This window comes from Microchirus variegatus (assembly GCF_963457635.1).
Source record: "Microchirus variegatus genome assembly, chromosome: 21".
NCBI lineage: Eukaryota > Metazoa > Chordata > Actinopteri > Pleuronectiformes > Soleidae > Microchirus > Microchirus variegatus.
In genome coordinates this window covers 5,515,861-5,527,932 of record NC_139822.1, presented here as the reverse complement: position 1 = coordinate 5,527,932, position 12,072 = coordinate 5,515,861, and the positions used below count along the sequence as shown (strand labels likewise).

Sequence of the window (12,072 nt, the reverse complement as noted above, 5' to 3'; positions counted from 1 at the left end):
TTGTAGAAAGAGAGTGCTGCCTGTCCTTGCTCGAGGACATTTCTGAAGAGAAGAAATATAACAGTGTACAATAAAAAGAGGGCCAGTGCGAGGATGCCGACAGTGAGGTGTGTGTGTATCTATAACAGTTACACACACAACTGGATGGACAGACGGCGAGCCCGACAGAGATATGAAACCGTTGGCGTCGCTTCAAAATAAAACATTTTTTGCAATAAATGAGATAATGAATTCGTCTTTGAGTTTTGTTTTTCCAAATGTGTACGCAAAACATAACATACACGGAGTACAACGAAATGTTTTGGCAGTTGTTAATAAAAACCTGCGCCACCTTAACTGCAAACTCAAGTATCTGGCAAGGTTGGCTTTCCACACTGATTTAAGATAACTGTACAGACAACAGCAGGGAGACACAGAGAGATACAATCTCTATACAACTTACAAAGAAATGTTAAGAATAAATCTTATACTATTTATTCTTAAAATAACCGTGTTTTGAAGTTGTATACAAATATGAGGTTTGGCTGATTGCATTTGTACACTGTTTAAAAGTTCCAAGAAAGTATAATAACCCTTTCTCATTTGGGGAAATTGTCTCGTCTATTGCCTAAAAAAAGCAAGATTTGCACAACAAAAAATATCTAACTTTGTCCTAATAAGATATTACAGCTTACTTCAAGCTTTAGTGAACAAGCATGAGATCCCAACTGAGGAACAAGATTTTGGAACAATCACATATGATAGAGGAGACCATGCCCTGCTCTTCTGTGTTGAATTTGTAAGAATTATAAGAATAATAAATTCTAAGCTATGAATTCTTAAAATCACCATGACAGAATTACAGCTTTGTCTCGTCTTTGGCCTGTTTTTCCACATTTTAAGGCACATTACAGACTGAACATGGCTAAATTAACAAGCTTTTTACAAGTATTCAAACTAAGTGAAGCCAATTTAAGAATACGTGGCTTATTAGTAGGGCTGTTTTTGCAGCGTTTGGACAGCAGTTTTCTTGCTCACATATTTTCTACTCTGTTTTTGCTTTGAGTGAATACTTAGACAGTCGTGGTTCACCTTAACAGGCAAAACCTTCGGAAACAATGACACAGTTTCCCAAATGTATTCTTTGAATGGTTCCAATCAGCCAAACAGCGCCCTTAACGCTTCACCTTGTCTGAATATTATGCAACTCTCTGCTCTGACTATTTACCATTCTAGTTTTAACAACTGCTGAAGAAAGAACCAGCTTTCGACCAGCATTTGCCTCGTGCACCTGAAGGGTCATGTGATGAAGGCTTTTGGGCATTTTATTGTCAACGCAGATCACTTCAGATACAGAAATGAATCATCCACTCACAGTCACTAAAGCTATTAGGGCTAATATGGCGTTCAGTGTCTTGCCCAAAGGAGTGTGGACAGGAGATCATCAGGTTAGTGGACAGTCTGCTCATACACCTGCATTAATGTAATGCCAACAAATCCACAGCCTTTTACATAACAGCAACAACTTGATGTGAACTATAGTGAAATATCTCACAGTTACATCAATCTGTGACCTGTGACCCATCATAGTACCTAATCCCACATGACATTTTAACAACATTTGACCCCTGGTTCTCCCAGAGACAAGGTTTAAACTGCAAAACCACAGTAATTAATCCTTCAATGCAGCATCAGAGTGTGACTGTGGCACACAAACACAAACACACAAACACACACAGATGCAGCAGTGCCAGTGATTCAGCCCTGATAAGCTCCTCACAGAGTGTGTCCCTGCGCAGACATCACTGCATGCACGGATGGTGACTTGGAATCCTCAAGACTTGATTATCACCATTCTGACCTTCAATAGTTCCTGCCAACATCTGTCCAGACGTCATTGGGCCTAAAAGGATACAAACCAAATAAACTGCCACAACCAAATTTAAGTGAAGAACCACTGGATGTTAGAAATCCTATGGATTTTATGGATACGTGAAGGAAAAGGGCACAGCAGCTTTTCTTGTATTAATCACCTTTTTAATTTAGCTTTTAACCAAGTCCCCTTTTACTCTTTTAGTATTCTCACTTGTGCTTTTTAATTTTCTATTTTAGGTTTTATTATTCATTTACTTATTTATTCATGTATTTATTTTTAATGCTGCTTTACTGGGTTTAACATTCATTTATGTTGTTTAAGGAGGTATTTTATTTCTTTTATTCATTATTTTATTTATTGTCTTTTAGTTTAGTTTCCGTGGTCTCTGCGGCGGCAGCCCCCGTCTCGCATCGAGTCACAAAATCTTAAAAAGGCCTGTGCTGACCCAAACTTGGACTTATGGACAGGGTTAATGGAGTCCTGACACACTCCAATGAACAGGGCAGATGTGTTTATTTTTCTACTGACATGCTGCTGAGTTCCTCCATCACTGTGCCACCACTGGTGGGTGAGGATACTGAACTCTGCCGTTTGTCACTTCTTTTCTTGGAGAGACAAAATTCACACTCAACCTTTTTTCTCTGCCTGTGTCCCATTTTTCTCGCTGTCAGGCAGTTGTCACATGAAAACAATGGCAGGGAGGTGGTGGAAAACACATGAGTGTACCTATGCAAATCCCTCTCACTGCCACTGACTGTGAGCTCAAAGCTGTGCTCTTTCTCGTCTTTGATACATCACATTCAAAACTCCTGTCTTGACACAAAGCTTTAAAGTATTCTCTATTTTCACTGACAATGTGTGGAAAGTACTGCAATAACTGTCAGCCTCAGTATTGGTTGCAAGGTGATTGGACTGTTGGGTGCAGATTATCAACTCACACAACCTTATAATAATCATATACATTAAATCACCAAACAAGTTTATCTGTCATAGTCACACCGAATCTCAGTTAGGATAACATTTGTGAATTACGGCCCAATCATTCAAATTACTATTTTTAATTACCAAATGATTGTGTCAATAAGTGATCCACATGCAAAACAGTGTTGTTTCACAAACATTTTTTTATTTTTACTGGAACAAAAAAGGCTTTTATACCAAAACTAAGCGATTAAATAACTTGTTATAATTATCTTATAATTAAGCAAACGCAATACAAACCAGAGAAAGTCCAACATGTTCCCATTATTCTGCAAAACCAATAAGGCCTTTCATTTCCACCTCACATCCTGGCTATGCTCCAAAATTATGCAAATCAATGGATTATATGGGAAATTAATGCAAACCCTAATGAGGTTGATGTTTAAAAACTTCATACAAAATGCGAGTTTAAATAAGCAGTAGTTATACCTTTATATCCCTGCTGTTAATTATTTATGCTGTGATACATGTAGGGCTGGGCAATATGTGAAAACCCCTGATCACCAGATACTTCATATACCATTTGGTATAGGAAACAATATTTCTGTCAAGGAAATGCTGGGCTTATAAATAATATCTTGATATTTTTAGGCTATATATCATACATGGGGATGTATAGCTGCACACGGGTAGTTTCTTTTTTCTCTAAAAACACAATTTATTCTGCGGTATAATAATAATAATAATAATCATCATGATAATAATAATAATACTTCCTTGCATTTCAATAGGGTTCTTTGACATTCATGCTCGAACCCTAAATATCTACTGTTTAAATGGAGGATCATATCTTATTACATATTGATGTGTGTTAGAAACAATGAAGTTGCCTAAAGATGTGGGCAAATTTAGCTATAACACAAATAATTAGGCCTAAAACAGAGAAATGAGAAGCTATAGAAGTGTTATTAAGTGACTTATTTGAATATCATGTTGTATTGCTCGATCTACATTTAGTTTTTAATATTTTGTGTATTTCAAAAATGTATTCAATGTAATAAATATGGTGATTATTAATGCAACAGCCAACCATGACAATTCATAACAGATACTCTATCATGACATGATATCCAAAATCATGTCTTGTCTCATGTCATGACATGGATAAAATATCAAATATTGCCAAGTCCTAGATGCATGCATTAAATAGTTAAGTTAAGTAGAAAAGTGCATATGATGATTGCCCTGTTTGGTGGGTTATTGACAGATGTGCATGGATTCAGGTTTGGACAGCACTGAGGGGGAATAAAGGCTTCTGACTGCTTTGTGTGGAGGATTAAACAGTTTCTTTCATTAATTTGGGGGATTCCCACACTCTTCATCCTCAGGTGTTTTGTCTTCAACAGACAGACAGACACAAGAGCAGACAGGTGGGATTGATGATCAGGCACAACATTCACCGCAACAGTGACGGACAGTGTCAAGGACAAACATTACATGCTGTCTGTTTACCAGACCAATCACAAGCAAGTATGTGTGTGTGTAATATCTGCAGAGACAGAGGGGGGAGTCATGCAAATGGATCATGTGTGGCTTACAATTAGTGTATTCCCAAGCCTGCCACAATGCCACGGTGAGAGCTTCTGTGTAGTGTAGAGTATCAGGGATCGATACACACATAGCAGAGAGAGAAGCATTAATTCTTATTAATAATGGATTAGAGAGTTATCATTTTCACGAGGCAACACTTAGTGAGAGTCTGTCTGGCATCAGCACTGGTTGTTTTAATGGAACACTTCCATTAACGCCTTTTCAAGCCATTAGCATGCGGCTTGTTTGCAATTAATTCCATATAAAGCCCCCCCACCCCCACCCCACTGCAAGTTATTTACCCCAGTAAAGTCAACTGCTCTTCAGGCTGTTTGTTTAAACTAATAAACCTAATGTTTGCTATCTCTCTTTCACTATTATTTGTTTTCCATTATACACGTTGAATGTTTTTGTGGAAGAATGCGGGGACTGAAGAGTATGATAGTTTCTCATAATAATCTTGTGTTCCATTTACATCCCAGTTGTTAAATTGTAATAAAAATCTGTTTTATTAAGAACATCCAATAAAGGGCAATGTGGTTGTCACTGAGCCTTTAACGGTAGTGAATGAACTAGTTCCACTTACTGTAAACTAGCTATTTTGTTTCGAAATATCTTGAGCCTATCTGAAATTGTATTAAGAGCGAACGTGATGAATAAAAACTGAGATACTATACTTAAAACAAAATGTCTAAACTTATAGAGGAGAAAGGGAATAAAAGAAAAACATCAAACTTTCAATACCCCGTAGACCACAAAGACGGGCTTTCTATCAGGCCTTCCAGCCTTCTGTGAATTATTCAAGACAGTGGAGAAGAACAGGAACTCTAAGTGCAATTACCCTTCACTCCTCTCTTCCCAGTGTGAGCAACATTAATGTAATGGCTTTCATCTTCTCAAGCTGATTATGAAAGAAGGAGGCACCTCTCAAGTCTGCACTCTCTCTCCTCTCAATTGTCAGTCGATACTGTATATGACATTTAGGAGGGGAGGGTGGGGGACGACACCGACACCACAATCTACTTCTGTGAATGATGCCGATGTCTGAAGAGGGCATTTCAACTAGCTGCTTAATAAAAAATCAAGCAGGAGTAAAGTCTTGGTTGTGTACTCGGTGGTGGTGAGGATGTGTGTGTCCCTGGTACCACCCGTCTGGGAGTGGGAGGTTTTATTTTACCTGTGGTATTTAAACTGGCGCCCAACGTGGCTCTAGTCAAAGATGACTCACGACCTGCGGCTTCTTTCAACCCACCCCCTTCCTTCAGGGAAAGTTTTAACAACCATTAGATAACGACAGATACTGCACTCTCATGTCTTCTTTGTCATACTCTCTTAAGAGGAAACTGCTGCTTTAGTTGTACTATTGAACAAAGACAAATATACAAGTGCATGCTGTTTTAAAATGAAGGCAATGAAATGAGGGCATACCATAGTTCATGTTTTACAGTTTCCTTTTCTCAATGTGAGCATCCGTAATTGCCTGCTGCTTGGAGACTCACCATATCATTAACTGAAAACAACTGCTGTAAAGTTTGAAATACAGTGTGGACAATGCAAATGTAAAATTCAAATCCAAGTCTTTATGGAGAACTGCATGTGGCCCTAAACTACAACACAAATCTACTAATGTGTCGCCTGCACTGGAAAGTTGGTCTGTGTAACCCTGAGGCTGCATCACCTTATAATGCCCTTTTAGTTCTCTTGATGAAATGTTCTCGTTTGCACTGTAATGATACTGAGTGCTTTTTTCTTCTTCTTCCATTTACCGACTGCTGCATTTGAAGGCATGTGTGGGTGGGTAAGAGAGTGTCAATCTAAGGACACTTGCATGCAAAACAAAAAAATGAACAGGGAGAAATACATTTTGAATGCAGCCATGCATTGTGGATGTGTAATAAAGTATACATCGTGACTCCATTATAATGGAAATCCAAACTACTCCTGCTGTGGGAGTATGAGAGAAGTTGTCGGCATCTGATGCGGGGCTTTATTAATGGTGTTGGGTGAAGTCCAATGGTCACCTTGGCTCAGACCCTGACATTAATAAACCAGTGTGAGGAAAATGTTAAGTGTGTTAAGTAATCTCGAGGGGAGTTAGGTTCGGGGCTAAGCTGCTAAGGCGGCTCCCGGCTTCTTCAGAGCTCCAATTTTGGGGTTAGCTCATCAGACCACAAAGAACCACTACCATTGTTCTCATCTCCTCAGCTTCGCAGCACAGTGGTCTGAAGTAATTCAACACCAACACGCTCTTTGTTGCCTCCCTTAAAATATAACATCTCTGAACTGTTAAAGGTGACCATTTATCCATGAAATACAGGAGATCCCACTTGAGAGCCGGCTACATTTTTATTCTTCCCCAAGTCCTCTGGCTGTTTGAGTTGAGTTAAATGCCTTTAAATGTACCTTGGATGACACTGCACAACAAAATGACACGTGGGTGTATAATTCAAATGAGCTATTACTCGACTGTGTCACATTTTCAGGAAAGCTATCTTGAATTTCTTAATCTCTGCAGTCTGATCACTGTTCAGGATGTCATTAAAAAGCTCCATGGGCATCATTAATACTACGAGATAAACTCGCTCAACACAAATTAAATCTATTCCATAATTTATTGCAAATCTGTGTTAATATTGGATTATTCCGATTATTTAATGAAAATGTAAGAGGTACAACATGCAGGCCTTTGTCAATGAATCCATCACTTTTCAGACAAAATGAAAAGGTCTTCCTCTATCTGCCCATTTCTGGAAAGAAACTGGTGGTTCTTATTGTCCTGTGGTGTTGCTGAATCTGGGACACAGCAGAGGGTTTGGGTGACTACCTCTGGCCCTGCCACTGAGCTTCCTAATTAAACTATTAATCTCACATCATTAACCTCGGATGAACCTTTTCCTCCCTCCATTCTGACACTGCTGCACTGGGTTATGAAAACAACGCCACATCCAAACTCTCCATTCTCCAAATTACATTCCTCCAGAACATTATCTTCAAGATCCTTTTCTCATATTATGTTCTCCCACTGCTTTCACAGATACCACAGTTTCTATTGTACAGCTTTATCTCCGCCTCAACCTGGCTCTGTGTTTGTAAGATGTGTGTGGACCACAGCTGTGTGGTAACAGTATTACACTCCAAGTGACTCTCCAAGGTGGATATGGTTACTTTTAATTAAAAAAGATTGAATTTCTAACCCTGTCAGATTTTGAACACAGGGACCATATGGACACTTAAAAAAAACAATCCATTTTGTAGCCCCCCTGCCCCACAATCACTGTCTGCCCAACCCTTTTCCAAACCACTTTGGCATTTCCATCACATCAGTCCAGTGTAGTAGCTGGAGAAATTGAAAAATCAATACAGGAGATTTGTCTTATGGGTTCGTGAAGTTGTGTGTTTGAATTAAAGGTTGTTTTCAAACAGATTTTGTTCAACATTCTCTGGTAGGTACATTATTAACTAATAGGGCATATTCGGCCTAATGCCAAATTTAGCATAGCAACCCTATGAGATATGTCTTAGTGGTTTAATGATTGGACATTAAAAAAACCCAATAGCTAAGAAAGTGTCTATATAACCAAGAAACTGCCACACATCTAGTGGCTTAACACAGTGAAATAGAAGTGAGTGAGTGATTAAGAGATTTGATTAAGAGAAAAAAAGTCACTTTAACCTCTTCTTCACGGTTGCCCCCAGTACCGGGGGCACTCTCGGCCAAGATTTATGGATCCAGCCCCAAAATAAGAGCAAAACATCAACTGACTTTCAAGAAATACAAGCAGAAATGTTGTCTTACCTTTGCTGTTTATCAAAACAAGTTATTTCCACCGGAACAAAATCACTTCTAATGAAGAACTACACTTTCAAGCATGCTCTGGCAACAAATCCTGGTGTGATTGATCATTACAGAGCGATATTAGAATGCTCTGATTAGAGAAGGGCGAATGTCCGCACAAATGCGTCATATGCATTTATGTCCTTTTGACTCGCTAATGAAGTGATTCACACGCATTTGGAGACCGAGGTCTGATTCTACCGGTTTAGAGGTTTAAAACGAGCTGTCAATCACCCTAATTGACCAAGGTAAGCCAGAGCTATGGCGCTGCGTAAGTGAAGACACTGCAGAGTCACAGAGTTGTTATTACGCACCGCACAGGGAGCATCGGTTTACAGCGAGTTATCATTTTTTTTTTTCAAAATAAGTTCTTTTTAGACCAATAGTGTCATGTAAATAAAATTAAATGGGTTTTTAATAATTCGGTACCTAAGAAATCTCAAATGGTAACGCCTAGACATCTCTTTACTAAAACCTCTGTAATTTCACTCGGCTTCATTTCAGCAGCATCAGATTTTGTACAACTCATGTCCACATGTTGTTACACGACCTCCATGTGTTTTGAAGTATATTGTAAAGGATATTTGCTTTAAAATGCAATATTTTTTTAGGCGAGAGAAAAACAATTCTTCATTTATGCTGTGTTCCATGTACATTTACTCTAACACAGTGGCATCTTCAGTGAAACAGTGAAGTTTGGCCATGTCATTTTCAAGCAGAGACTCCAAAAAGAGGGTCAGGGAATAAGAGGTTAAAGTTTACGAGTGCCTCAGTGGTCTTCCTTCACCTCACTCGAAAAACCACATACAATTATAACATGATAGGAGACACATACATCAAAAGCTTATTAAAGCCACTGAAATAACTCACAATGACAGCACTACAAAAAGATAACCATTTCATTTAAGTGCTGGGTATGTGTGACTTTGAGGCTGACCTTGTGGGCCAGTAACCTATTGTGTACAAGGTGGCTGTATAGAGAGCTGGTTGATTAGGCTGAGCTCCCAGGGGATCAATGGGGTGTCTGTGATCAGCACTCCAAGTAATCACACTGTATTATGTGCTGACTTAATGACAATATAAGATGAATGATGTCACTGGAGAATCATTGATAGTGCTTGCGGTGTTCTTACTGTATTTGTGCTCCTAAATCATTAAGCATTGTTCTACCTTGAGTATAATACCAGACAGCCAGTGTGGCAACACATACAGCTATATTAAATCAGCATATAAAGCAATGCAAATGGAGCAACCTATAGTTGTTGTTGTTTTGTAAGGAGATGGCTTAACTTTGCTCTCACATTTGCCATCTGTGTTTGCAAGTCGGAGACAAGGACACCAGACTGAAGCTGTGTAATCAGAGACTTGCCAGGCACAATCCACCCATAATATCTGTCTGGTGTCTGCCCTGTAATACAGGAAATTCAAACCAGAACTATCAAGTTTGCATAACTAAGTTGCATACAAATTACAGACACCAAATGCACACAACCCTGCCATTAGTGGTAGGTGTTATTTTTGCCCCCAACTGTCTTATTTTAATTCTATGCCTGTTTGCTTTACAGACAGACGGCGTTTGGTAATAGCAGGTCTAGGACTTTTCCAATGCATGCTTTCATTAAGCTACAATCATAGGTTAACCTTGGGCCAAGGCCAGGATTTTCTCTAAGTTATCTCTTCTATTATCTTCCTTTCAACCTGAAACATTATTTTTTCTTGTGCCCTTTAGTCATGTGTCAGTGTTTCAGGTGGCTCCTCCGAAAAATGCTTGTGGTAGCTTATTACAGTTTTACTGGTTAATGAAAATGGTAAGTTGTGATGTTTGTATGTTTAAGTGATATGATTACTGCAATTTGAGAGCAAGGAGATCTTGTTCTCATGTTCACATGAGGCAAAATGACTATTCTGTAATTTCAATGACTGATTCTTTGTTTACAGTACTTGAAGGACAAGGGAATCTATGTTAATTGTTTGTCCTGGCAAAGACAACATTAATACAACCAAATCGATTATAAACACTTTAAATTACTTCCACAATGCTATATGTATATAGGTATCTAGTACACAATATAGGTTAAAATAGAACAATAGAAGCACAGCTTTAAGATCAAGGTCACATCTTGCATCTGGCAGACTCAGCACATTTGAATGATATCGAGGCACCTTCACTGTCCCTGGGGCTCCCCTTTTTTCTCAATAATCAAACACTGTTGAATCAATTCTGTTGATTCCGTTAGTGGCAATTAAACAAATTACGGCAGAGCATACGTTTACAACATAACAATAAACACGATGCATAACCAACAGATTAATTACTGATGAGGCAGATTATTGGCTTTGCAAAGAAAAGTAGTAAAGCAATTATTCATAGACCAAACTTTATCATATTTATGTAATGACTTTATTTAAGTTAATTAATCATTGGCAGTCTATACTTTAGTACTAATTGTTTGTTAGTATTTAGAACGTCTCATACACACTGTTTATGTCTTTTTGTGCAGGTAATACAACAACAGTGACTTTGACTTGAGTCAAATAAGTGTCAGTGATCCTTGATCACTTCTGCTGCAGTCAAGGTCTGATTTCATCAAGCACAGCAAAAACAGTCTTGACATACCACAAGAACAAAGACGGGCATCCAAAACATTTCTGCAAGGTCAAGTTCACGCTTAGACTGTGCAAAACTCTGGACACACTGCATGAGACACAGATGATACCAGAGGGCTGAGTGAGCGAAGGCAAAGGCTACAGAAAAACAAATCCAGGTGGAGCCATGTTTGACTGAACAGGGCAGTTGATGTGGCCGGGTGGGGAACGGGAGGGGTTGGGGTTATAACTGAATTACAGTGACCCTATGAAAGCACTATAGGTGAGGTCATGTGTTGAATTAATTCTGTCCCTGACCTCGTCTTGGGCAGGGCAGAACTCCTTGACTACCCCGGAGACCCAAAGGCACAGCGATGGTGAGACATCTTTCTGAGAGCCTCCTTCTTACCAGAAGCATCATTCAGAGTGACAGCCGAGCTCAGAGGCTGATGGAGCTTCACTGTGAGCTTTGCGCACTTATTTTTAGTGCTGATGCTGAAGCTTTCTATACTTGGACGAGGTGCTACTTTATTTCTGTTTGCTAGAATCCACCAAAGTCCCCTAATGTATATAACATCTATAGTACTTTGTTGAAAGAAGCTTCATGGTGCACAAGTAGGAAAGAAATAATGAATTAATATAATAAAAAAGACACAATATGGTGGGTTTGGCTTCATGTATACATATAAATTAGCCCCTAAAAAGTGCAACATGTAGTAAAGGCCTGTATTTGTCCAATTGCTACCACGATAAATAGTTTTTTCTTTTTCCATCATGAGTCACTTTCATCTATATCTGAATGTAGGGCTAAAATTTTCTGTCAGAACACTCATGTGGTTTAATTTGAGGAAAGCCAGGCAGGATTTCACAGGAGAATAAGGTTACTTACTGTCTGCCACAGAGGAGAACACCATGCAGCTGAGTAGAAGCAGGAACAGCAACGCCCCCCTGGGCAGGAAGGGCACTGCCAGGTAAATATTAGGCACCATGTTCCAAGTTGGCACTGCTCCCTCCTCGGTCCCTTGCTAGACACGTCCCACTCTGACAGGATCAAAGACTAACACCTGGAAGAGAAAACACAAGCAGAACAGGAGCACATATACATCAGTATTCAAACCCTCCAAATGTTTGCATATATTTGAATGAATACAATAGCAGACGAGAAGAAGAAAAAACCAAAAGCGAGTTGCAAAGAAAAACCAAAGGAGAGTGAAATGTTGTACACTTGTAAGAAAACAACAGCACACAACATTGGGGATCTTTGGTCACGACAAACAAGGCAGCA

At 39.1% G+C, this 12,072-nt stretch overlaps 1 protein-coding gene across 1 annotated transcript in view; it reads right to left on the bottom strand.

Moving 5' to 3' along the window:
* LOC310942299 (receptor-type tyrosine-protein phosphatase F) overlaps window positions 1–12,072 on the bottom strand; it is a 133,039-nt gene that overhangs the window by 99,593 nt on the left and 21,374 nt on the right. The window contains exon 2 of the mRNA XM_083907659.1: window positions 11,677–11,851. Coding sequence (XP_083763785.1) covers window positions 11,677–11,776 — 100 coding nt within the window. The 5' untranslated portion in view covers window positions 11,777–11,851. The remainder of the gene's footprint in view (window positions 1–11,676; window positions 11,852–12,072) is intronic.